Source organism: Uloborus diversus, chromosome 5, assembly GCF_026930045.1.
Source record: "Uloborus diversus isolate 005 chromosome 5, Udiv.v.3.1, whole genome shotgun sequence".
Classification (NCBI taxonomy): Eukaryota; Metazoa; Arthropoda; class Arachnida; order Araneae; family Uloboridae; genus Uloborus; species Uloborus diversus.
This window is the reverse complement of record NC_072735.1, coordinates 135,322,952-135,349,726: the sequence shown is the minus strand read 5'-3', so window position 1 is coordinate 135,349,726 and position 26,775 is coordinate 135,322,952. Positions and strand designations below refer to the sequence as shown.

At 31.0% G+C, this 26,775-nt stretch overlaps 1 protein-coding gene across 1 annotated transcript in view; it reads right to left on the bottom strand.

Annotated features, from left to right (window-relative positions):
* LOC129223153 (nephrin-like) overlaps window positions 1-26,775 on the bottom strand; it is a 168,021-nt gene that overhangs the window by 31,642 nt on the left and 109,604 nt on the right. Inside the window, exon 6 of the mRNA XM_054857721.1 lies at window positions 24,293-24,496. Coding sequence (XP_054713696.1) covers window positions 24,293-24,496 — 204 coding nt within the window. The remainder of the gene's footprint in view (window positions 1-24,292; window positions 24,497-26,775) is intronic.

Here is a 26,775-nt window from a genome sequence, read left to right as displayed (position 1 = left end):
CAAAAGGTTCCTTCACGCACCAATTTTTCAGAAATTGATAATTTTTATTTTCTGTCGTCCTAACAATAAATTTCTAATGTAATGAATGGGTTATGAAATTGCCATACTGCTGTTTAGTTTCGTCAAAAACTTCAGGTAAGCAAGCAATATTTGTTAAATTTCTCGACTCGACAAACATAAGTTAGGAAAATTCAAATTGCTTTTTAGGAGGTAATGTAGGGTTTTGTGAACTTTTTTGATGGCTTCACGTCTTTTTACCTCAACATTGGGGCAAGATTGTTATTACTCAGTTCTTCACAATATATTTTATATTTGATTCTTTTCTGACAAAATTAACTATATATTTTAACTATATATTAACATATTTGTTAAGCGTAATTCCATTGCGTTGCGTGCTTAATTCAACTTTGTTTATAATACAAATATAGTTATCTTGACTAAAAAAAAGAAAACTGCTAAATATCATATATGTAGCGTTTCAACTTACGAGATAAAGCACATCAGGAGTCAATGACTTAATGTTTTTAATTCAATAGTTATAAGCAATTGATTCAATTAAATCCAGCTGCCGAGCATTGATAATTTTTGAAAAAAAAAATCGCGACATTTGCTTTAGAAAATAATTTTTTAATCATATTTACGGATAAAAAACATAATATTTCAAACAAAGAATTGATTTTTTTTCAGTGACCCCCCTATGCATTTATTTTCCAATATGAAATATTTGTAATGGAAATGGGTTGTAGAAAAAAAAACATTGAATGATATTGACAATAATTGCTTTAAACTTTTCAATTTATGTTTTAGTTCACTATAAACAAGACACGATAATATATCATGTGCTAATCGATTGCCAGTCGGTATACTAATGATACTGAAACTGAAATATTTCGAAGAAGCATATTTTTGTAGATTTATAACTATGATGTATTAATTTAAAATTGTGTTTCAAAAACATAATGGTATACATTATATTACTATATGTTATTTTATTTCACTTTGAAAAAAATAGTTTGCATTGAAAGGTTTTATTTTTATTGCAGATGATAATATTACTAATGGAATAGACTAACATCAATTTTTCAACTTATAAAAGGTTTTCAAACATATTAGTAGGTTTTCAGGTTTTCAGCTGAAAGATACGAGTTCTAAAATACCTAATTTTATTATATATTTTTTTCGGGGGGGGGGGGAGGAAGCGGGTAGTTAAACTTGGAAAATATTGGTTTCAACATACGACTCGCATGAAAAGTAAGAAATTTTCAAAGCGATAATGTTTCTTTCTCTTTTTATACACCATTTTATTTTTTAGATTTTAGAAAATGCTTCGGCATATTCATACATGTATAGCTAAGGTTTTTTTTTTTCAAGGCGGGGAAATACTTATTCAAAGTTAAAGGCAGGAGAAAATGAAAGCAGAATGAATATCGTAATAGTGATCAAATCCAATAAAAAACTTTCTAAAGCTTGCAACGTGTCTGTCGAGGGAAAAATGTGTGTGTGTGTTTTCAATTTAGAATGTCCGACATTTAGTATCTACGCCATCTCCAAACGCAATATTTTAAAATATTCATTTGCTTTTTTTTTAAAGTTTCCATTATAAAAACTGATTTAAAATGCAAGTGTGGAAATGTGCTTAACCTAAGTTTTAAGTTATGTTGAAATGGGTCAAAAACTCTTGTAGTATCCTATATCGGTACACCAACACACACACATGATGAGAGAGAATGCCGCTCACGTTTGAAAAATAAAATGGTTTTTAACAGGACACGAACAGCTGTTTTTTTTTCTTTTAATTTTTTAGCGACCCAATTTCATATTCTTTTTTTTTTTTTTTGGTTTTTCAAACTTAGTTCGAATTTTAATTTAAATAGCTAACTGTTCTCAAGTCTCTTGAGGTTTCCTTTTTTTTCAATGTTAACTTAGCGGTACATTTATTTCAAAATAATGCAGAAAAGTGATGTTTTTTGTTTCTGAAACTTGAAAACGTAAAATATCATAAAGCACTTTGTACAGTATCCGTAAATGACATTTTCGTCTGAACGAGCTTTGTATGCTCAAAACATATTTTTGCAATAGATGCAATGAACTGCGCTATAAACACAAAACTAATGGAATAAATTTTATATTTAATTGTATACTTGGAATGCTTAAAAACGCATGTTTTTTTCTTTTCAAATAAAGCGTAAATGGCATTGCAGTGTACGTAATCGTAAATTTAGCAAACATGCAAGTACACTGCAAATAAACCTGCACAATTTGGAACACTTTGTTTCAGAAAAAGTGATCCTAATATGGGAATGTGCGCTATGAAGTGTTCTGAATAAGCTCCGTCAGAAAGAAATTGTTCCGAATTTGTTCTGGATACTGAACCTCGAGTGCCAACACACGAGTCTAGGTAGCAGATGGTTCGTCAACACATTTGAAAACATGATTGGTCACATTTGGGCACACTTGTAAAATCATTGCTTTCTTTGCTGCAATGAGAATGGCTAGATGAAGATTGGTTGTTTGTACTATATACTGTATGTATACACTATTAAATTAATGACGTTATTTTTACTATAAATTTTGTTACATTTTTTCAATACCCTCACTCATAAACTTAATTGAAAGAACTTTTTGCTACGAAATTGTGACGTATTTCATCACGTGTGCCAAATTCTGCGAAGCTACGCAGAAAGTATTAGTAAACATTGATGTCGATTTCAGAATTTTCATCTGTAACTGTTTTGGTCTGGTTTGGAATAATTTAATGCAAGTTATTTATTTCCATTATTATTCTTTACATGATGCTTAAACATTTGAAAATTGACTTAGCAGATCGTTGAGCTTTATATTTTGTGTACATTATGCGTTAGCATTTGTACATTAAGCGCTTGTACATCACTGAGCATTCACATTTTGTTTTAAATAAACTTTTATTCATCATACTGTTTAAGTTGTAGAAGAATTTAAATAACTAAATTTTAAAATTATTGTAATCCAGATGTTTGTCCGTCGATTATGCTTGGAACAAGGATCACTAACCTTAATTGTTATTTGTTACACTTTATAAATGTATGAAATTTGAGTCTCACCATTTAAATTTAACACAAATGCATAGTAAAGCAAAAAAATGATGTTTAAAATTTCTACTCTGAGCTCGAAATACATGCAAAAAGTTATATCAGCTATCTTGATCTGATTTCTGAAACTACTAAAGCTTATATAGCTTGTATAAATGTATGTGTGTCTCAGTACATATATCGGGCCTGGAATTGTTCAAAATTAGGACTGGGAAACAAAAGGTTTAAAACCACTGGTTTAGAAAATAATTCTGAGAAATTACCTGTTTTTTTTTTTTTTGCCTTATTTAAATCAATTTTTTAGTTTGCTGTTCTGCTGTTCGACACGTTAATAAAAAAATTTTTATATTTTGAAAAATGACCATGTCCTATTTAAGAAAAATGTATAACTTGATGAAATAAAATTAAATAACATGATGAAAATTTTGAAGAAAAACGTTTAAGTATTGTATAAATAAGAAGTTCATTCTGTTGCAGATATGAAAGAAATATTTCAATATTATACATATATTTCATGCAAACTATTTAACACTGTAAAAGAGAGAGTCAGGGGGCCACATACTGGAATACTCGGAATTTTCAGGGCTTTTAATAAAAAAAATCTAATTTTAGCTTTAATAACGCAATTTTAGGCCATATTTTTAATGTTCGGAAAAAAGGTGTAGGGATACCTTCCCGAGATATTTGTTGAAGCTGATGTTTTTCAAATAACGTTTAAGGTGTCTTTGAGTGACGTAAAGGTGAGAAAACGAGGGAGGGGGGTCTAGAAAAATGAATTAAACTGGAGTTTTAAAATTGCAATTTTAGATTGGTCTTTAGTAAACTATAAGGGTAAGAGTTTCCATGAGTGATCCCCTCCGAAAACTATTCAGAGGTGAACAATTAAGAACATTTTTAGGGGACTTAAGGGGATATCCAACCTCAATGTTTCAAAATTTTAATTTTCAAAGTATAGTTTCAAGCTGATCTTAAAGACGTTAGAGGAAGGACATTCGGAGAATCTCTCCGTAAATTAAAAAAAAATATCTTAAAAACATTTCAGCTATATTTGATGATAAAAGGGAAAGGAGGAGGGGGGGGGGTATAATTCTAGAAAAATATTATCCAAGCGAATTTAGTGTTAAAGGTGACATGTATTATTTGTGTTTAACTGATGAAGTTTATAAATTTTAAAAAATAGCTTTTATAAATTAAATTTTTATGGAATTTTACAGTAGAATCGACTTGCTTGTAAAAACGAGGAGTCTGCAATACAACTGTCCAGCAATGTGATGAAAATTTTAAAATCTGTACATGTGTCAAATAAAGTAATTAAAAAAATATTGAGTTAAATGACCGTTGAGTAGTAAAACTGCAAACGATTTCTGCAGATGCGTTTCAAGATTTCCTTTTATTGAAAAGAAATGAACATACTTCTGTTCAAGCTTCAGTTATGTAAGACTTTTTCCTGACGTCGTTTGTATTTAAATTTCCAGACATTTGAAACTGAAATTCATGTTTTTCCTATTTTAAAAAGCTTTGAAACAATGAACCTACCACACTAAATTTAATTAAACGTTCGACTGAAACAAAATAAGTCAAAGTTGAACAACACTCAATTAATTAAACTTTTGCCCAAAGACGATAAGGATTCCGCAATACTACTTTCAGCAATGTGATGTAAATTTTAAAATGTGTATTTATGTCAATTAGGTTAACTTTAAAAATATTTTGTTTTACGGCAAGATGTGTTTAGTAAACTGCAAAATAGGAGTTCAGAGATTCTAAGTGCATGAGTTTAAAATGTAAATTAAATGCGTGTTTTAAGTTTTAGCTGTGTTAGGGAACTTATTTCTTCCTTGAGACAATTTAACTTTTTAAACAGCACTCTGTATTTCAAAGTATAATTTAGCGAGCTTGACCAGGAATTTCTGTGAACTAGTGTTTTTATTTAAAGAAAATCGCACTATTGCAAAAAATCAAGTACAACTGAAAGTTTTTTAGTTGAAGTGGTCCATTCAACTCAAACATAATTCGATCCAATCGAATAAGATTGTATCTACCAATAACGCAGCCAAAAATTTGCATTGCCTCATCCAGTTGAAATTTCTCACTACGCTACTGGTAGGTAGCATTCCATCGGATTGAACACAATCGAGTTGAATGTGCCATTAATAGAAAGCAAGTTACGTTTAATAACTTTTGATCAACCTAATGATTGGATTTTCAAACAATTGTATTCCAGAAGTAATTTTTCCAAAAAATCATAATGAAATAACAATTTAAAAAGAGTAACTAGTGAAATATTTGTTGCTCAGTTTTTCACCAAGTGCGCGTCCATGCATAACATCATTTCAGAGGCACATTCAACCTAACATAATTGATGATTCGATTTGAACGAATTTCATCAACCAAAAGTGAAGCCAGAAATTTCCTTTACTCTACCCAGAAGAAAATGTCTCGCTACGTGACTGGTACATAGAATTCGATCAAATCGAACGTAATCGAGAAAAATATGCTTCTTAGTCGTCATTGAAAACTACACCGATTTGGTTCAAAAAAGAAAAAGTGTAAACGCTTCTTTTGGAACCTCTGTGCACAGCAAAAACGGAGATGCACAACCAGACTCCACTCAGTCTACATACAAAATTTTAACTTACTACGGCATACAGTATTTTAGTTGCGCGAGATAAGTTAAAACCAGGGGTGAATTCGTGCTTGGTCTTACTGCAACGCCGTTACTTTTCAAGAAAAATAATTCCGCTTCCACACAAAACTGGTCAAAAATCGTTATTCAATCATTTATCATTAGGGTTTCTGGTACTGGAACATTTACAAATTCACCTCTGATACATACGTACTTACTGACGTCACGAGAAAACTCGTGATAATGAATTCAGTAATTATCTAAAACGGGCATTTTGATTGCACGTACATTCATATGCACTTGCAGACGGGTCGAAAACACTAAACATACATCTGGGAAAGAGTTAAATGGAAATTTTTGGCCTAATGCAAATGATTTTTTTTTTAATTTAATGCATTTACTCCTGTACTTTGCATAAGGAAGAAAAACTAAATACTAACTAATTAGTAATTCGATCTTTGCAGTGTTGTTTCACAGAAATGTTTAGTTATTAGAGAATTTCATTGCATTACTGAGTAGCTAAGTAGTAGGAACGTAAACAAATTAGATTTATAGACAGTAAAAAAAAAGTTTTTGTGCTTGAGGATTTATTTTTTCTTTAAATTAATTTATATAACCATTTGTTTTTTGACACATTTTTGTTTACTTTTTACATTATTGATTGGCTTTGAAAACTTACTTATGGAAATTTATAATTCAAATTTAGTTGTCATTTCTGTAGTAAATATGATTCATACTACAATTTGGTGCTGCATTTTTTGCTCGTTTGTCATTTCGCTGTAAACTATTCAGTTGGTTTTGAGATGCCATTACATTTTAAATTTTCATTCTAATAATGCAGATTAATAATCATATTCACTCAAAGCCTAAACCTATCTTCAAGCCTGCAGTCTCAACAAAAATGAATTTAGTGAGTATTTTTTCTTTTTATAAGCTTCTTTTATACTTGGGTAGCACACATTCCGGGTGGATATTAGTGATCGGTAATTGTTCCGAAAAATATCCTAAAAACTGTACTAAAACGTGTGACACAAAATGTTTAGCGCAAGTGTTCAAAAACTATTATTTTACACTATCCATGAAATGTCCAAAAAGTTAGCTAAAAAGGATATACATGTTCCGAACAGTGTTTCAAGAAGTGTTTTGAAAACTGACCGGAAAAAGTGTTCTTAAAAAGGGGACAAGTGTACGTGTGCAAATATTGTTCAAAAAGTGTTTGATTATTTGCAGTGTACATTAACATATGTCAGATTGTAAGAACTTCCGAAACTTTTAATTTTATTAAACATGACCAAAGACATTAAAATTTTGCTTTGCAAACTTTTTTGCGGTATAGTCAGCTTTAAACGCTCCAATATACTAGATTTTCTTATTTGAATATTTTTGTCTCAGTGAAATGGATTAGCAACTTCTAACAAGACACAATAGTTTTCCTACTTTACGAGGAGCACTAGAGAAAATTGAAAACCATTCCAATACGGTCTTACTATCGTAAACCAATAACGAACCGATTTTAGATAGTTCTCTGAGATTATAGCGCAATTGGGACTAGCAAGGGAAGCGCCATCTGAGATATTTAATTCAGAACGGATCCACGTTTTATAGTAATCCTCCGGTGTGTGATGTTTTTGCTTCTCTCAATTAATAGGAAAAACTCCTGGTTTTTTTTCCTGCAGTTCGGAATGGGGTACATTTTGCAACATACTATTAGTGTCTGCTAATTAGAAATTGGCAATTACTGTGGAACAAGGAAGATAATTTAAAGGGAAAAACATTACCATCGTATTGATGTGGAAGGAATTTAAAAGATGCAGCAGATAAGATGGAAATTGGACACTTTGTAGTTATGTTTTATACTGATGTTTTCTTGGGTCCATGTATTGTGTCTCTGTACAATTTCTCGCTCGCGAGAGCTGCAGTGTTTGGTAAAGAAATAATTACTTAAGTCTAGCTACTTTAGATTGTCAGTGGTTGCCATTTTTATGTGTGGAAAGGTTTGGTAATGAATTGCAATAAAAATTCTTCTTGTGCCTTAAAAGCGAACAAGAAATATGTGGGCTATTTTTAAACCTTTCCACTGATCAAAAAAAATTCACTTAAAGAAACAACTTTAACGTTAAATGCAATATTTTTTCTTGAACCTTTGTCTCAAAAATTTTTTTCAAGACGTTAGTGCACTCCTACCATTTGCATTTTTCGTAGTTATGAGGAGATTTATGCGATTTTCAACTTCGCGCGAGCAAAACCGGAATTTTCCCTCCTGGCAGAAGTGATTTGGATCATAAGCGTCGTACGGATATGATATTTCATATTAGGATCAGCAATATGCGTTAAAACCAGAAGCTTTCTGGGGTTCCTTTCGGTGCCGCCCCACTTCATCCTGCTTGTGGCAACGCTGAAAGTGTTTTCTTATACAGACATCATTTTCAGTTTCAGATGCTAGTGCCCCCCACATGTCGTTTACTAGTATTGTACCAGCCGGCGGAAAACGTAACGGAGTTAAAAGATCTATATAAAAAAGCATTATTTATAAATCATAACTAGTATTTTAGTAAAGTTTCTTTAACAGTGCAAAGTCTTAAAAAACTCCATACTTCTTCTCTACCTTAAAGCAGAAGACAAACCAGTCAGATTGATGGGCAAACATACAGAGCCAAAACATAATTGGACAGACTACAAGTGATTCTGGTAATGATACAATCAAAGGCAGTAACTAGAAATATCTTGAACGCAATTCGATGATAAATGCGTCTATTTTTCCCGCGATGAGTAAGTAAAAGTGTAAGTAAATTAGAAATTTGGGCTGAATCATTGAAAACAAAATAATAAATTTAAAAAAAAACATTAGGTTTATACGTTTATTATGCTATGACTTCTCTGAAATAGAAAAACTTACTTTAATGCAACTCAAACTATATAACTGAACGTAATGAAAACTCATGCACAGATCTCACAGAAACATAAAACAAGAAAAGCTATCTCACATATGTTAGCGTTGAGATTTAGTATTTACGTCTCGCCAAAGTCAAAGTTTATTTCGTGAGGTCATTTTATAAGTTTCAAAGAATCCCACTAAGGAGATAAAATTTCTTTATGTCGAGGAAAACGAAAACCATTGAAAACTGACGTAAAGTCTCGGCGAGAATTGCTTATATTTTTATTTCTTGGAGGTATTCTCTTCAAAAATGAAATTCGTGACAAGACTCCTTTTGAATTTCCCTTACACGTTTCTTTGTTGAGCTCAGTGCTTCTCCAGAGTTTTATGTAATCCCCTGTATTGTTATGGAGAATTTATGTGCCTCCTTTTAGATGCTCATAGCACTTAGATACATTCTAGCATGTATTGTAGGCATTCATTTATGCTTAATATTGTTTTTATTTTCGGACTCGTAAAGCAATGCATTTTGTTTTGGGGGAAGTACTAGTAAATAGATGTTTTATCATCATCATATATATTAGCGAATACACTGATCGAGTAAAGCTGATGTCACCAACAATGAAACTCGCTCCATAGCATGATAATTAGACAACAATTTCTGGCAAAGTTTGACATGCAGGGAAATTAATTTTGACAACATAGTTCGGTAGCTTTATGTTTTACTGATAAGACTGTCATTTAATGAGAGTGAGGAAAACGAAGAAGTGGTCTTCAAATAACGCTATCTACTGCAGTTTAGGGCCAATCCAGTAGAGTTAGGGTTAAAATTTTTAACTATCAAAATTTTAACAGCACCCGTTTTAAAAATTTAACCCCCCAAAATTTAAACAGGCACTAAACAGCCAAATGCTTCGTTCTAGTGTGGAGGCATTTTTCACCCGTCATACCTTGATAGGCGATTTTCTAGTTAATAATAATAATGTTAATCCTAGAGAAGTCGCGCTTTAGTCGATTCCCCGCCCGTTATCAGATATTTCGCTCTATCCCACCACTCTTTATACTAGTAATGGGGACAATCTGTTAAGCTGAAGGTCAGACTTTCCCCAGTCCACACACTTAGTTCTGAGAATTTTCTTCGGTATTTCAAGGTTGCATAGCTTTTGTAAATGTATGTTGGTCATTTAGACCAATAGCGCACCATCCTAGTCAGTCGTCATTGTCTCCCCGGCACTTCCTTTCTTCTGCTTTCATCTCCCGGATCGCTACGGCGGAGAAAAGACCGAAGCGCGAGCACTAGCGTAACAAAAGGAAACGCGACTTCTCTAGGGTTAAGAAATATCTCAAACGCACATTAGTAAATATATAGACCATTTAAAACTTAATGCCGCTTTTCATCGAGAAACACGAGAAAAAAGTTTTTTGTAGACGAACTTTGCTAAACATAATTACTTTTGAATTCTACACTGGGGTGGAAGCATGTTTCACGAACATAAATATTTTTCTCGTATAATTTTCAAAAATTATTCAGGCAAAATGCTCCAGTTGCTTTATATTATTCTTCCTTTCAAAAATTAATTTCTAAAAAATACAAAAGTGTGATTAGTTTCTAACAATTGCTTTGATAGACTAATATAATTATTAATGCAATCAATTTTTCTCTGCGTGAAAAGTTTGATATTGTGATTTTTACTAGAGGTGAGGGTAAAGTCCATAATCTTTACTAGTAATAAAGCTGAAAATTTCTCTGTCTGGATGTCTGTGACGCGCATAGCGCCTAGACCGTTCGACAGATTTTCATGAAATTTGGCACAAAGTTCGTTTGTAGCATGAGGGTGTGCATTTTGAAGCGATTTTTCGAAAAATCTATTTTTTTCTTTTTCTATTCCAATTTGAGGATCACTTTATCCAGCAAATTATCATAACGTGAAAGAATAGATTACGAAATTATCATAACGTGGAACCGTAACATGGGCGAATAAATGAACATGGCCAATTGGCGAGAAATTCATTATCTATTATTTGTAAATGTACAGGCGAACCAAATACCTTTTAATTTTCTACTACGGGCAAAGCCGTGCGGGTATTACTAGTAAGAATATAAAAGCATATAGATCTTAAATTGGAACTTAGGGCAATGACGTTAGATTTCTAGCTCTTTCAGATTACGAGAGGGAGAAATATTACTCGAATTAAATGTGTGATGCATAAAAAAAAGTGTGGATCGTCATTTTTTGTTCCTACTGATTCTCACCGAAAAACCACCAGGGATAAATTTGCTTTACAGTAGGACCTCGTTTATCCCGTTCTTATTTATCCGGATTACATTTTTAGTTCAAAAAATTACATATTCTTAAATACTAACTCTTAATTATGACAGCAAGAACGAAACTGGAAATGTATCGAATATTCGCTCTTTATTTCGATCAAATATGCAACTAACACATAGTGTACAACAATTTATCGTATTCCATTATACAATATGGCGTATTAGGAGTGTTATCGACACTACTGCAGCTGAATTAGTCATAAAAAAACAAATTGTTTTCGAGTAACAATCCGATGTAATTTTGTCACAAATCTGCGTTTATTGTTTTCATAAAATATAAGTGTGCTTTGTTAACGAATTTATTTTACTTATTACCCGGATTATCCGGGTTTTCGTTTATTCGATTTTTTTTTTGATCCAAGTTAATCAGGGTAAAAGAGTTTGTAATATATTACTTTTCATTACTCATTAAGTTGTTGAAGCAGCGACTTATTCAAAACTTATCATAAGGGCCTAGAAACCTAAGTACGCTCTAGGAATTGTCTACTTGGTACATATTAAGGTTCTATTCTCAGTCATGCATTGGATACAACGTAGCTCAGTGTAAATTAAATGTTTCCTCTTTCTATGTCTTGTACTGTCTGCATAATTGTTCCTCAGAAGTAACAAAACATCATGTGTAACAGATGAATTACATTAAGTAATCTTATCCAAGTTATGAGTGCAAGACTCACATATAACTCGAAGTTGGTAAGAAAAAACGTAGCAAGAACAAAGACGGTCACTAAGTTACACTTTTACGTCCTAGTACACATTGGAAACCACTTTGAACATTTTCAATTTCAAAAAGTGCAACAGTTGCGTCAATGTGCACTATTTCAAAATGTGCTCCATTGAAAAGAATGCCAAATCTATTTTGAAAGAGTCTACTGAGAATATTTGGTAATTTAAAACATAGGGATGCATTGGAGATTAGATTGGGGGAACATTTGAGAACAGATGGGGATACAGTTAAGAGTCAACTAGAGATACATCTGAGAAGTAATTAGGGATACATTTCAGAGTAAATTAGAGATACATTTGAGAGTAGATTGGGGATACATTTTAAGGGAAGTTTGGGCTTACATTTGGAGAGTGAGTTGAAAAGTATATTTTTGCATCTTTGAAAAATCCTTGGTGTATTTCAACCCCAACCTAATTGTTCTCTTTAACTACGAGTCGATCTATAATACCATACTATGTAGCAGAAATTTTGTTAGAATGAATTACTGTTAATTGAGGTCACGAGTGTTTGTATAAAGAATGGCTGTTCCTTGATCGAAGATTGGCGGTCGAGAAATCGACATTTGTCTAGCGATATTACTGTAAAAATAACAGCAAAAACGTGCAGAAAACGTGTGCTAAAACGTTTTCTAAAAGGGGGACAGGGGGACATGTGTCGGTGCACAAAAGATGTTCTCAAATGCGTTCTCAAAAACGTTGAGAAAGTGCTGAACCGAATGAGTATTCTCATAAGTGTTTCGACAACAACAAAAAAGAGTTCTTCAAAGTATTCTCAGAAAAAAAAATAGAAATAAATGAATAAATAAATAAAAAAATAAACAATTATTCGTGTCGGAAAAACTACTTAAAACGTGTTAAAAAAGTTTCTGAAGATTTAAAGTGTAATGTTACAACCAGAAAGATACAGTTATGAGTTGTTCAGAGGTTGCCGTGTCTTTTTTTTCCTTTCAATTTTTGTCTCAAAAATTTTACAATAAATAAATACGAAGAATGAAAATCAGAAAGAAGCCTTCAGCAGAGACTTGTAGCTTTGGGACTAAAGCTGTTGAAAGAGGCTTAAATGTGATTGTGTTTAACGCCTGTTTTTAGACAAATTTCTGAACTAAGTGTCTTATCAAAACGTACAATTCCTAGTTTTTTATTGTTTTTAGACAAATTTCTGTAACTAAATCCCTTATTAAAACCTACAATTCTTGGTTTTATACTTTATTTTTTTTAAGACAAATTGCTGTAACTACCTTATCAAAACGTAAAATTCCTAGTTTTGTATGGATGGTCTTTTCCAGGTTTAAAAGACTTGCTGAAAAATTTAGCAAAAAGTAAACAACGCAATGAATACGTAGTAGCTGATGTCTTAAAATGAATTCTATATTTGAAAAAAAAAAGTATGTTTTAGTAACGAATAAACGCTATGAGCCAAACAAAAAGTCGTGCCCAAATGTATAAACTAGGTCATTAAAGAAATAACTTATTTTCTTGTTCTGATTTTTGTGTTTGAATACATACATCTGAATTAAATGGAAAAAAAAAAACGCTAACTGGCTTTACATTACTTGAAAAAGAAGTAAGATAAGTTAAAAGCTATGCAGTAAACCCTAGTTAGAACTAGTGACAAAACATATAAAACTCTACGTCACACAAGGAAAGAGTTTGAGGAATAGGAATTGATAGTAGGCCATAAACTTAGAAGGGAAATGTTGGAATATATTTTTCATTTCCATTCAAACACTGAAAACAAAATTCGTGACGAGAATTCTTCATCATTTTCTTTATTTTTACGACTTGCTCTTTTCTATATTTTTTATGGCTAGAAAGCAATTTTGCATGCATCATGCATTGTTGGAGAGATTTTATCGCATCTTCTTACTTTAATATGCTGCACGATAGAAGGTTCTTCGTTATGGAGAGGAATGTTTCTCTAATATAACAATATGCGCTTTGGTTTGTTTGGGTTTTTTGTGTAAGGAGAACGTGAAACTGGCATTAATTACTTAATTAGTTTTAAATACTAGTTTTTATCGAAAAAAATTTAGTTTAATGAGGGAACTTAATAGTGGGGATTAATAGAAAATTCTTATTTTAAAGAAGGGTAGACCGATTAGTGAATGAACGTTCAAGCATAATGCAGTATTCAAATTTTTAAACCGTGGGTAAGAACAGCTGCATTTGGCACATTTTGCATTGTTTTTCAAAAGCAATCGGAGATCTTTTACAGTCCCTGTGTTAATTTTTTATTTATTGATTCGTTTAGTTACTTTGTTGGAGGGGAGGGGGGGATAACGAGCAAAAGTGCACCAACCCAGTGAGTAAAGACCCTCCAGTCAATAGACAGAAACATCTATTTGAAAATGCACAGAAGGAAACTACTGCTGCCAATCATCTAGGAAAACTTATTTTATAGTTGTGAGCTGATCAAAGTGGAGTGTTCATTCTGCGGTTAATCTACCCTACACGATATTTTCTCTTTTATGTAACCAAAAAGAAAACCTTAATCTGGTCCAGAAGAAGTGTTATGATTACTCCGATATTTTGAGACGCATCTACAACTACTTTCATTATTCAATATGTGTAATTATCCTTATTTTTCATTTTTGTTAAATTACCATCATCAACATTGCTTTTTATAATATTAATTAGCATTGGTCTTACAATTTCAAAGATTTATGAAATTGATATATAATAGCTAAAGGTTTTTTACTTTTTTTCAGTTGAGTTGATTTTTACAAGAGTTCAGTTAGGCAAGTAGTACACCGCAGGTTACAGTGCAAGTGACGATGATGCGGTTCACGTAAAATCTGGTTTTTGAGACATACTATTTGGAAGCATACTATTCGTCGTAACAGTTAGTTAATGTGCTGATCATTCTTTTTTTTCTTATCTTCTATCTAGAAATTAAATAATTATAATAAAATGAAATAATATCAAATATTTTTTTTTAGTAAGCTTATTTTTTTTTCAGTCTGTCTGTTCGCCTTCTTATTTCAAGTAACTTTTTAAAGATTCTCACATGTTTTAAGTTTGAAACTTGCAGTTTCAGTGCTTGGATACGCCCCTTTGCAATGGTATAAAACTATGGCAAAGAGGTCGACGTGGTAAGATGTCTCATTGTAAAGATGTAAGTGTCTAGGTCTTTTTTTCACCTTTTGTAACAGCCATTGGACATAGAATCATCGGCTCTTTAAAATATTTAAATGGCGAATTGTGTAGACTTTCTGTTAACTTTTTTCTAAACTTGTTCTCAAGAAATATTTTTTTTTACTTTGATATGCAGTATAAGATGGCATTGAGTTTTGTTCTTGCAAACTCGCAGTAACAAAACGTATTTATCTGCAATATATATATATATATATATATATATATATATATATATATATATATATATATATATATATATATATATATATATATATATATATTTACTTTCGTCGTTTTAATACTGTCATAGTAAGATATATTTTACTATAATTAGATTAAACTTATTCAGAAAAGAAGTTTAAAAAAAACTAGAATATTAATAATTTATTTATTTTGTGAAAGAGTTCCTCATTTAAGCACAACTAATAACGGAATTTTTAAATAGAAAAATCCCAACCAATTTTCTCTCGACTCTCCAGACAACCATTTGTTCAAATAAATCAAGAGTCACTACCTTACCCCACCAGTCTTGCTAAAGAGAGGGAACATTGAAATGCATTGAATAAGAACACATAATAGCAAAATCGATGAAGCAAAAGATTCTGCTAGTTTCAAAGTGATAGCACGCCTGGGACAAGTAATCTAGGAATTTGATGAGTTTTTAGGAATGAAAAGTATTTTGTAGTTTGAAAAAGGAACACGGAAGTTTCTTTTAACTTTTAGCTTTAAATAAAAGCAGAAGGTTGTTTTTGAGCTGGCAGCTTTTCAGAACACGTCGTTTTCTGGGATGAAAGGAATTTGAATCTTTAATTTAATTTGAAGGTTTTCTCTGTTATAAAGAAGTATACGACAACGTACATATATTTTTAAAAAGAAAAATGAAACCTTTATTTATACTTGATCGGTCAGCTTTTAATGGCGTATAATATGAACGAAAGTATACCAGAACTTACCTTAATTACACTATTCTGCTGTGGGTAGAGGTAGAAAAACGGTAGAATCTGCAGAAATGAGTTTTCGAAATATTTAAGCAAACTAGTTTTGGAATCGATGCTAACAATAAGGAAATATTGAAAGCGGAGATATTTATGTGCTCTTTCTTCAGTGAAAACCAAATAAGCAAACTTGTTCAATAAAGCTAACGTACAATTGATGAAAAAAATGCAAAAAAAAAAAAAAAAAAAAAAAAGGAAAAAAAGAAAATCCCGCCCTTTACCTGCTCTCCGCAGTATATATAGCTGCGATACATATTCAAATCTGAGCTGAAAACTTTTGTGTGTCAGGTCAATGAGCTTAATATTTGATAACAAGCTTAAAACACATATGTTTCAACAAATAAACGTAGATTTTGCAGACCACTTTAACCAGCTATAAATGTGCGTAACTTTACTCTTCTGTAAATATCTTCAGCCGTGTCAACGGAACTTAATTAGACGCACTACGTCCCATGTGTGTATCTGTTTTTTGGTTCAAGCAAAATGGCAAAAATTATACGCAAATCTTTAAACAACTCTTATTAATTTGTTACAATTTGAAATTTTTTGTTGCTCCCTCATTTATATAAAAAAAAGCATGATACAAACAAAAAGAACCCTTACTAGCTCCCATCACCCGGTGATGTTAGCTAGCCCTGTTAATCTGATGATCAGATTGACGAGATGTTTTTATTGTGACTAACTAAAGATTCAACTAATGAGATGATTTTGTAAATTTAATTAAGATAAATCTTAAACATTATTTTGCTTTCTGAGCTTTCATCAAGGTGCTCCTTCAAGAGAAACGGTAAGATGAAAATTTTCTTTAATGTGTAAATCGCTGATAACCTCGCCTTTAATGTGATTTTACAAAAAAAAAAAAAAAAAAGTATTTTTGACGCAGTCAGCAGTCAAAGCAAGTTTCGAGACTTTTAAACATGTTAATATATTTTAAAAATACAGTAGAAAAACAAGATTTTAGGAAAAATAAATTTGTACATTAGAATGTTTGCTTAGTGTATCAAATATTGTTGAACATTTTATTAGATTTTTTAATTGTTACATCAATAGAAAGCGCGTTTTGCAAACAACAAAAAGTGGGATTGCATACGCAATATGCAATTACGTACACATTTTTTCTGTGCCTAAGAAACCCTTTTTAATACATAAATATCCTTATTAATTGGTTACGCAGTATCGTAGTAGTAGTAATCAAAAATCTCGCAGAAATATTAAAACAAGCTGTGTTGCTCATTTTTACTGGTTGCAACTCTTTATACATTTTACCTCCAGACCCTTTCCTAAAATAACCTAACTTTGCAGAGTGTTTCATGAGATAAATTGCTCTTACATAAACTCCAGGCAGCTTAGTCTTATTTTTGAATGACCATCACTTTGCCAGATGGCCTACTCTATCCTTTGGGAATAGTTAAAGGTTTTGTAGGCAATCGAACTGCATACGAGATCGATACCTGAAGAGTTCTATATGTCCCGAAATTGTTCGGAGTTTCTTTTCGATTTTGTTCTATCTACTTTTCTTAAGGAGAAGCATGGCTTTTCTCGTAAAAGGACCAAAGAAGTGCTCAAAACCTTTACTTAAGCTAAAAATAAAAATGTCGGACAAATTACGTTTTTTTGTGGTCTTTTTATGGCAAATTTAATTTGGATCAGGAATACATGCAACGTACTTATCGTTGAAACCTAAAATAAAAAAAAAGAAAATGTAGTTACTTGGAAAAATTTTTTTTTGTTTTTTAAAGTGATTTTATACTTTGAACAGTGTTTGTCTTGATATTTACTTCTGCTGTCCAATAATAATTGCTATTTACAAAGCTAAAGAAATACAATTTGCAAAAAATTGAAAACGGCTAGCATGCGACTAACTTTAAAATTAAGAATGGGGCATAGATCGGGTTGACAATTAACAGAACGACACGAATATTACAGCATTGTTACACGCGTTTTAATTGGATATCTTAAAGATTTCTTTGTCACTGGAATGTTTGAATTTCCTTTTCCGCATTATATTTGGTAAAATCTAATGATCTCAACGTTAAAATATTATTATAAACAGCACAATTAGAACGTGTTGTGCACAGTATGCTATTATTTTAATTGCATGTCAATGTTACTGTGTTTTGATCAAAAGATGAATCTGAAGGTTAATAAACGTATTTAAACTAATGGGTTATTTTCAGTAAAAATACAGGTTTCTGCCATCTGATATTCATTTAAAAATTTATGTTTCTAAAATTATTATGAATGGATTATAACTCTTTACAAAATTTAAAAAAAATATGAACATTACAAATTGAGTTTTAAAAAAATCTGAAAAAAATGTTTACAAATAGTGATTAGCCCTTTACGTGGACTGTCATCCTTCCTAAGTTTTCAGGTTTATAATTATTTAAAAAAATAATTTGAAATCAATCAAACTTCGGAAACAAAACAAAAACTTTGTGATAAATTAAAATTTACTCGTAGTTTCAAAGTAAGTTTTTTGTATCCGGTGCAGTAGAGCACGTCTGTGAACATAAATAAAACAGTAATAATGAAATCATCTTGAAACAACACATACATTCTTACATTTCATGTATTTCGTTTTAAGGGAGCCGTTTCGCTTGCAGCTATAACTAAGTGTGGGTATTTTGTGTTTTACAATTTCTTGACATGTGCATAGATCAACACTAAACGTCTGTGGTGAAATAAAAGTCATGAAATAAGGTCTGATTTTTAAACAAACCACTGTATCTGTAGTTTTAATTGGTTTCCAAATTTCAGAACAAAACTTAAAATGTATCATGTTTTCCTTATAAAAAATTTTGTTTTCATAACGTTAGTGGACACAGTAACCAGACACTTAGACTCTGATAACACATATAATTGTGATAACAAAGAACGAATAACTAAAAAAACCAGTGTGACTAAGAATGAAGTCACTTAATCTTACTTTGAGCAAAAGATCCAAACCTTTTCGTAACCTAACTTTGAACTAAAAGTACAATTACATAATTAAAAAATAATACTATTGCATATTTAATGTTAAATTTTCTTAACTTCTTACATTTGTGCCGTAAAAAGTCAGTTTTCATGCTGTTAAAAATTTTGACTGCTGGATTTAATTAATGCTCATTCCCCTACTAAGCGACTTCAATTTCCAACATAGAATAAACAACGTGGATGGAAGGTTTCCAGACAAAGCTTTTTGACCTTCGCAAATAATGTGATTGAGCTTACACAAGTTACAAATAGAGACATTGTAAGTTATACGTGATGGCTCACACACACAGCATAAAAGTAGAGTATGGAACTTAATATAGGTTTTAATTGCTGCAAGTATAGATCAAACAAGAAGTTACTTGCTCTTGAGTTTATTTCGAAATTTATCAATCAATTTACATTGTAAATGTAACATATAGCCTTTATTGAACATCAATCATATGTCACAACCAGTGCCACGTATGGAGAAAATTTTAATCTCGTGTTTAAATAGTTTAAATAGTTTATATTTACGATATGAATCACGATCTAAACCACTAACAGTAATATTACTTAATCTAGGGTATATAATTTAATTAAAGTTAACTAAATGTGTAGTTTTTTTTTTACCATTAATAAAAATCCTGAGAATGACTCTAGTCAGTTTGTAGCACTTAAATGCATGTGCGATAATTTTGAACATATACTTTCGTGTTCATTTCATCCTTTTTTTTAAAAATGTTTACATAGCAACATCTCCAAGAACACTTATAGACACAAATATAAAAAATGGGGAAAGTATTTTGTTGACTCGAGCTGTGTAAATGCAAAACATATACTTCTTATGAACCTAAAATGGTATAGACGAGATGCAATTAAACAGTTATCTGTAACTGTAATGATTACATATAAGTTGTTAAAAAATACTATCAACTTTTATAATATATATTAAATAGGCACTAAATAAGAATTAAGAAAGCAAATTTAACGCTTTAAGAGGGGTTTTCAATATTCACCATATGACATGCTCAAGAAATTGGCAAGCCATTTATTAGAAGATTACTTAAAATCGTCATTAAAGCAATATTTTCTTTGGAAATATTATTCAAATCAAAACTTACACTTCAAGAACGAAGTTCTCTTAAAGCTTAGACAAATGGAGTTTTAATTATGCGATCTTTAAAAGTAATTAAGTAGTTTTCGAATAAAAAGAATGCCGCGGTAGCTTCTGAGCATGAAATTGTACAATTATTGAAACGAAGTACATTTCTCGAGTGTGCTACTTTCAAAGATTAGGATAATTGCATGTTCAAAATGAAAATTAATGAATCCACTCAACCAGCTTCAAAACACAACTCCTAAAGTGATCTAGAATTTTGAATGATTCATTTTCCGATGCGAAATTTCGAAACAAGGAGATTAATGTTGCGTTAATAAATTAAGCTTAAGCAGAAATTTTGTAATTTAGAACTGTCTATTTTGTTTTATTGAAAAATATTGAGTAATTCAAACTCGGAAACAATATAATTACAGACAGTAATTTTTCGCTTAAACCAACATTTAAAATGAATTTTCTTCTTTAGGTATTTTGAAAAGACATTTTGTATTTTTGCAAAAATAAAAACAATTGTGACATTTTAAATAAATACTGCATTAGTAGTTTCAAACACTTAATTTGTTTATTAAATGAAAAGTTTGAATAATAATGCTCAAAAACTGTTTTGTAAATAAGCGGTAGATAAAATCTCGTTTTAAAATATATAATACAGAGAAACAGTTTTTTCTCCAAAAGATTACATCTACATTTTTGATGTTTATAAGATTGATGAAATGAGCTTTAAAATATTGAACTTATGGTTCTGTGTAATTTTTTCTTCTTTCTAATGTCCATTGTCGTTATTTAAATAAGTTACACCGCCTGCTATGCGTTTACATTATTATTAATTTCATTATTAATGTTTTTACGATTCTTATTATTAATTTAAGAAAAAACAAGCGTTGAGGTTTCGTTCTATTGTCATAGGTATTATTTCTAAAGCTGCGTAAAAAGTAATTAATTAGACAAAATAACAATAAAATAATTTAAAATGTACCCGTGTAAAACATTTAACTTGCTTTTCAAAGAAATACAAAGAATTTAACAACTTTAGATACATGTTTTAGAAATATATAACTTTGTGATTTGTATAAAAAGCATTTTTAGTAGCTTTCTTTTATCAATAAATTCTATGCTCTAAATATTGAAAATAAATTCTCAAAATGTAATGGCTTACGCTATTTACGTTATTGAATATCTTACACGAACTAAGTAGTTTTATAATGATATAATTTCAAGGGCTGTTTTTCTGAAATGTTAAACGATCAAATAGTCGCATCTACAAACAGTTCTCCGTAATGTAAATTGGAAGCCTTTTGAGAGCAAATAAAATTAATGAAACTTCGCGGTAAATCTTCCTCAGATCGACATTGGAGAAAATCTTTTTAAAATAATTGACTTTACGTCGTCCAGGCACAAAAACAAAACTAGCAACTAAAATCGTATCCAAACTAAACACCATTCAAACTTATCAGTGAGTGAAAGATTAGGAATCGGCGGGAAAAAGTCTTTCAGAATGGAAACATCCTCATTCAATCCAAATTTAATCAAAAACGATCTTTAGCAAACACTCTGGGCTTCAAAACTATTTGCAGTTTCTTCCCAAGACTACCATCTGCTCAATCAAATAAATCAGGCTCTTCCCATTCACAAAAAACCCTTTCAGTCCTTTAGAAAGGGACCACAAATTGAAATGCATTGGAATGCGAACATTTTATCGCAAAATCGATGGCACACCAAATTTAGTTTTTGCCAAATTTATAGCGCATGTGGGGAAAATAAACGATGTATTAGATGAGGTTTCCTAACTGAAATGCGTTTCTACTTTGCAAAGTGGCTCCCCAAAGAGGGTTTTTATCGCGCGCAATTAATGAGGGAACTTTCATCCAATTTTCTCGCTTCATTTTCAATAAAAGTTAACAAGTATGGATTGTTTTATTTGCAATTTTTATGACCAGTGTGTACATGACTGCCATATGGTTGGATTTTTGCTTTTAAATGATAATTATTACAAATATTATTTTTTTAGTTAAAAAAAAGAGAAAAAAATAGATATAAATAATTTACGATGACTGCTGTATCTTCACAATTTGAAATCTTTTTGTGACGACACAGCAATATTATAGCTTTTTTTCCACTCTTTTTTACGACACAAAAAAAAAAAAAAAAAAACCTTTGACATATTATTGCGCAACCAACATATTGAAACGACAATTTGTTGTGCCCTATAAATTCTCAAAATATGTCAAAATAATTTGGACACATTGTAATTTTTGTAAACATCTTCTTAAAGTTTCACATATCATTTTTCAAAATGTACTACTAGTGCAAATTCCTTTAAAACTTCGACAATAATCTATACAAGGTCTGTAGGGAAGAACTGAAAGATGTATTTGAGAAATAAAATATCGTATTTTTTAGAAACCAAACACCTTTTTTTTTTCATTTATTTATTAAAATTTTGTCGCATCTTTCAGATTTATGTTAGTTATAAGAGACTAATATTTGATGAATAGGATACAATATAACATTTTTTTTTCTTAATTTTTATCAAGTATCCAACTAAACAAATTCCGTCTGATAAAACAGATTACTAGGTTCCAAAAAATGAAAAAAACAACGTAGTTTTTCTAACTTTTATCGGTAAGTTATTTTAATGAGGAAAAATCAATTTATTTGGCTGGTATTGACAAGCATGTTTTTCATACTTGACAATACCAGATCAATGTCCATAAGCCCGCTTTTTCCATTTATTACACTGTATCCACTGTTTTTTTCTGATATTAAATGTTAAAAAAAAATATTTTAATGAACATAAAGTGCAGTTGATAAAATGTACTTTATTTTCCTCTTCTGATGATAACTTTCTGTTTTATGTACTGATCTGCGTCTTCTTTTCTGCATTTTTTGAAGATTTAATATCTTGGTTAGGCCTAAATATTCTACGCCAAATTTCATTTACCTATTATCTTTGTCTCACATCCTGCAAAACTGAAATCCTATAGTATTGTTATTTTTATTTGCTAGATTGCGCTAGAAGACCACATAAGTGTTTTATCAAAATAAATAGAAAGCCAACAGAAATAACTGAGTTTAAATGAGTAAGTTGAAGTTGAATGCCCTGATAATTCTTTAATTTTTGCTGTATAACAGTATTAAATTGCAGTTCACCAGCATTTTCATCGCAATAGTTTTTAGTTTTTTTTTTCTTCTTTTAGTTATTGTAATTTAATTGTTTCTTTTATATACCACGTAGTTGAGTTGCAAGCTTATACTAAACAGTTTTTTTAATAGCAATTTCAAAACCTTGCAAAAAAATTTTGCATGCAAAATTTTGAAAGTATTTGCATGCAAAAAAAAAAGAGTTGTGCCATTTTTATTGCAGGGGTGCAATACATCATTTGAAACATATGTCATCATAATTTTTTACCTGATTTTTTTAAAGATTTTTTTCAATGTGAATACAATTTTTGAAAATTGTTGATAAAGTTGGCATGGTCTATCATGTCAACGAAAGCAATTTAAACATAAAAGTGTTAGGCATTTTTAAAAAAAAAAAAATCTATTTCGTAATGTTTTGTATAGAGAACGCAATTTTAATAGAAAAGTTTTTGACAAAAGCTAATTTATCGAAACTTTGCAAAACTGGTGCATTATATTAGTTAAAGCTTTATTTTTTTGGGAAGTTTGCTGTGGTTTTATTTTAAAACCTATTAATGTTAATTTAATGCTATGGGTCAAAATTAAGTATATTTACGGTGTGGAAAAGAATTTGTACTAAAAACATCCGGAAATTGTTTACATTTAAACAAGATTGCTTTATCTAAAGACAAGTTCAATTCTTTTTTTTAAATTTTTTATCGCAAACGGCAATTTAAGTAAGGTTTTAATGCCATACATTTTACATTATATATTTTTGAAAATGTTAGAACTGGTATAGGGTTACAGTAATAGCTCTATCATACTACATGCTTGAAAAAAAAGCTAATCTGAAGAAAAACAAGAAATTATTTTTTGCATAAAGTTGTACCTCAAGGGTTGACTAACATAAGTCAAATTACCACTATTTTGCAGGAAAGCAAAAAATGGATTGTCTTATGCATATAAAGCTTGGGATTTGCATTTTTAGTGCTCTAAACTTAAATAAAAACAAAATATTTTTTCTACATTTACGCGGTTGACTCAATATGGAATAGGATTCTACATACAAAGCAGCGATAACCTAAAATCGCTAATTTTGAACTTACATTAGACTAACCCTGAAGTACAGAAATTACGCTCCTATGAGATTTTAGAATAAAAAGCACACTTTTACTAAAATAAAAAAAATCGAAATACTGAACTAGTTGAAAGAAAAGACGTGGGATACTTTAAGATATTAAGAGATCCAAACAGTATCGTTAAAAAAAAAAGTTTTCCTTTATCGGCAGCTAAACTGAACTGAACTCCTTAAACGACAAAAAATAAATATTTCTTGTAAAACTTACAGTTGAGATCCAAAGACACTGAATTGGATGTCGGAACGGTTAGATTATTGTTGCTAGCTTGGCAGGAGAGGAAAGCCATCAAATCGCTTCTTCGAAGACGCGTCAGTGTCATCTCGTTCCTGACATATCCTTGAGTGGTGATAAAGAAAGTGTCATCCAGAAGAATGGAGTCTCGCCACCATGTCACAGCAGGGGAAGGAGATCCTAAAACGCAAAGAAATCCTTTAAAAGCCGATCAACAATGATTGATCCCTTTTAAATTGGCCCTTACTGCAATATTTTTCTGTTTCATAAGTTTTTCTACTTTGTAAGGTATAATTTGATCAATTGCTAAATGCATTTGCACGAAAGGATCGTTTTTAGCCTACTTTCCCAGTAAAAGTCAGAAAAAGAAGAAAAAAGCATGAAAGAAAGCTTAATGCATCTTAAAAATATCGCAAAAAACAAAAACAAAAAAAGTCAAACATAAATAAAATAATTGAATAAATATCGAAAAATTAAAAATTGGAAAGTAGGGTATTGAGATGGGGAAAAATGTCTGTCGGTCTGTCTGTCTGCCCCCCCCCCCCCCCCAATAACTTTTGAATGAATAGTCCGATTCGAACAAAAAAATTTTTTTGTTCGAAAGATCTCGGCGAGGACATACCATTCCCATATTTTACTTTTTGATTTGAACTATTTTTTGTTCAATTTTGAACAGTTCAAAAAAACTTAACATTAGCGCCTACAGGGAAATTGAAGGCAATTCTGAACCATGAGGCGAATTTGCTTCAAACAAACTTTGTAGGAAAAAGCGTTTGATGAAAAACTTGTCTATAAAATATCTTTTTGATTTGAACAATTTTCCGTTCAATTTTGAACAGTTCAAATCCCTTAACATTAGCGCCTACGGGAAAACTAAAAGTCAATGTGGACTCCGTACTTGAAGGCAGATTTACTTAAAACAATTTTTGTTGAAAATAGCTCTTGACGCCAAACTCCAGACTTCGACTCTTTCGAATTTAGGGGCACTTGCCCCCGACTCCTGTGCCCAACAACTAATCGGACTCCGACTCCCCGACTTCGCCTCTGACTTCGTAGCTTTGGCAAAAATTTATACACGGAGGACAAATGACTGACTCCGATTTTTAGATATTCAACTCCGACTCCTTTACCCCAAAATGAGATTAACTCCGAAGCTATGGTTTTGACTGTGAAATAATTATTGTTGATATGACTTGTTTTTATTTTCACGCTAAAGTTTTAATTTAAGTATTCAGTTTTCGGCGAATAAACTCGAAGTCATTTATGTTTCTACATAAAGATATGCGCAGACGATTTTTTTTTTTTTTTTTGACAATGAAATTTATTTTTTTAAGTTGACATTTTATTGTTTTTATTTATTTTGGTAAGTGCATTACTTCATTTAAAAAATTGTTTTTGGCAACGTTATTCTTTTTTTAACCCTAATTAAAGGGTTATGCCTAGAAATGTTTTCGGGTGTTTATTTTCAAACCTTCGAGGAAAAATGAATGCAAATACAGTTACTGAAGCTGAAACAAAGCAGAAGCCCAAAAAGACCTCTTAGAACGCATGGCTGAACACTTACGAATTTTAAACATTCGTAATGTTTTTTAACATTAAAGCGAACATTAGCCACTAGTTTCTAAAATGCAACTGAAACAGCACTGGGTTTGTTAAAGGTATTTTAAAAAATAACTATTCATTACATATCCATTAAATCTCTGCATACTTTCAATAATCTGTATTTATTTCAAACGAATTTTTACAAATATCCAACACTAGCGGCCCGTACCGACCTAATTCGGTTTAAAAAATATAACCTATCTTAAATAAATATTATGCAGGTACTTTTGAGTTTAAAATTTAAATATAAGCAACATTTTGAATCTTGGTTTTATGAGATTTTTAACATTCTTACCTCATTTCCTGATCAAGAGAGACTAATATATAATTCCCACTGAACAGTACAATCTTCTCGTTTTTAACGCTGTACCACATATCGTATAGTTGTACGTTTGAACTTCAGATTTGATAAAGGTGATGGCATAAGAAATTTTCATTGGAAATTTTAATCACTTAAATTGGAAAATTAATTATGCAGGGAACATGGGGATGCAGCGAAAATGAACCAACTGATATGCTGCTGCTGATGTAAAAACAATAATCTCAACTATATTATTCCGTAAAGATTTTAATTGGGGTCCAATTTCATTGCATTGATTACGCAAATTAAAGTTGCGGAATAAAATTTATTTGGCTATCACCTTTAATTTAATAGTATAAAGAGAAATCCTGAGGAATTAAAGGAGTTAAGGAATTCATGTGCATGATGCATAGCGCGTTGTTAGAAAAACCTATTGTCCTCTCGCTCATCCACGTGTAATTTTTTTGACAAAGAGTCTTGTTTTCAGAATAAGCATTCAGGATCAAATCATTTAGAGAAAATTTCTCAATTTTGATTAGATATCCTGCATCATGTG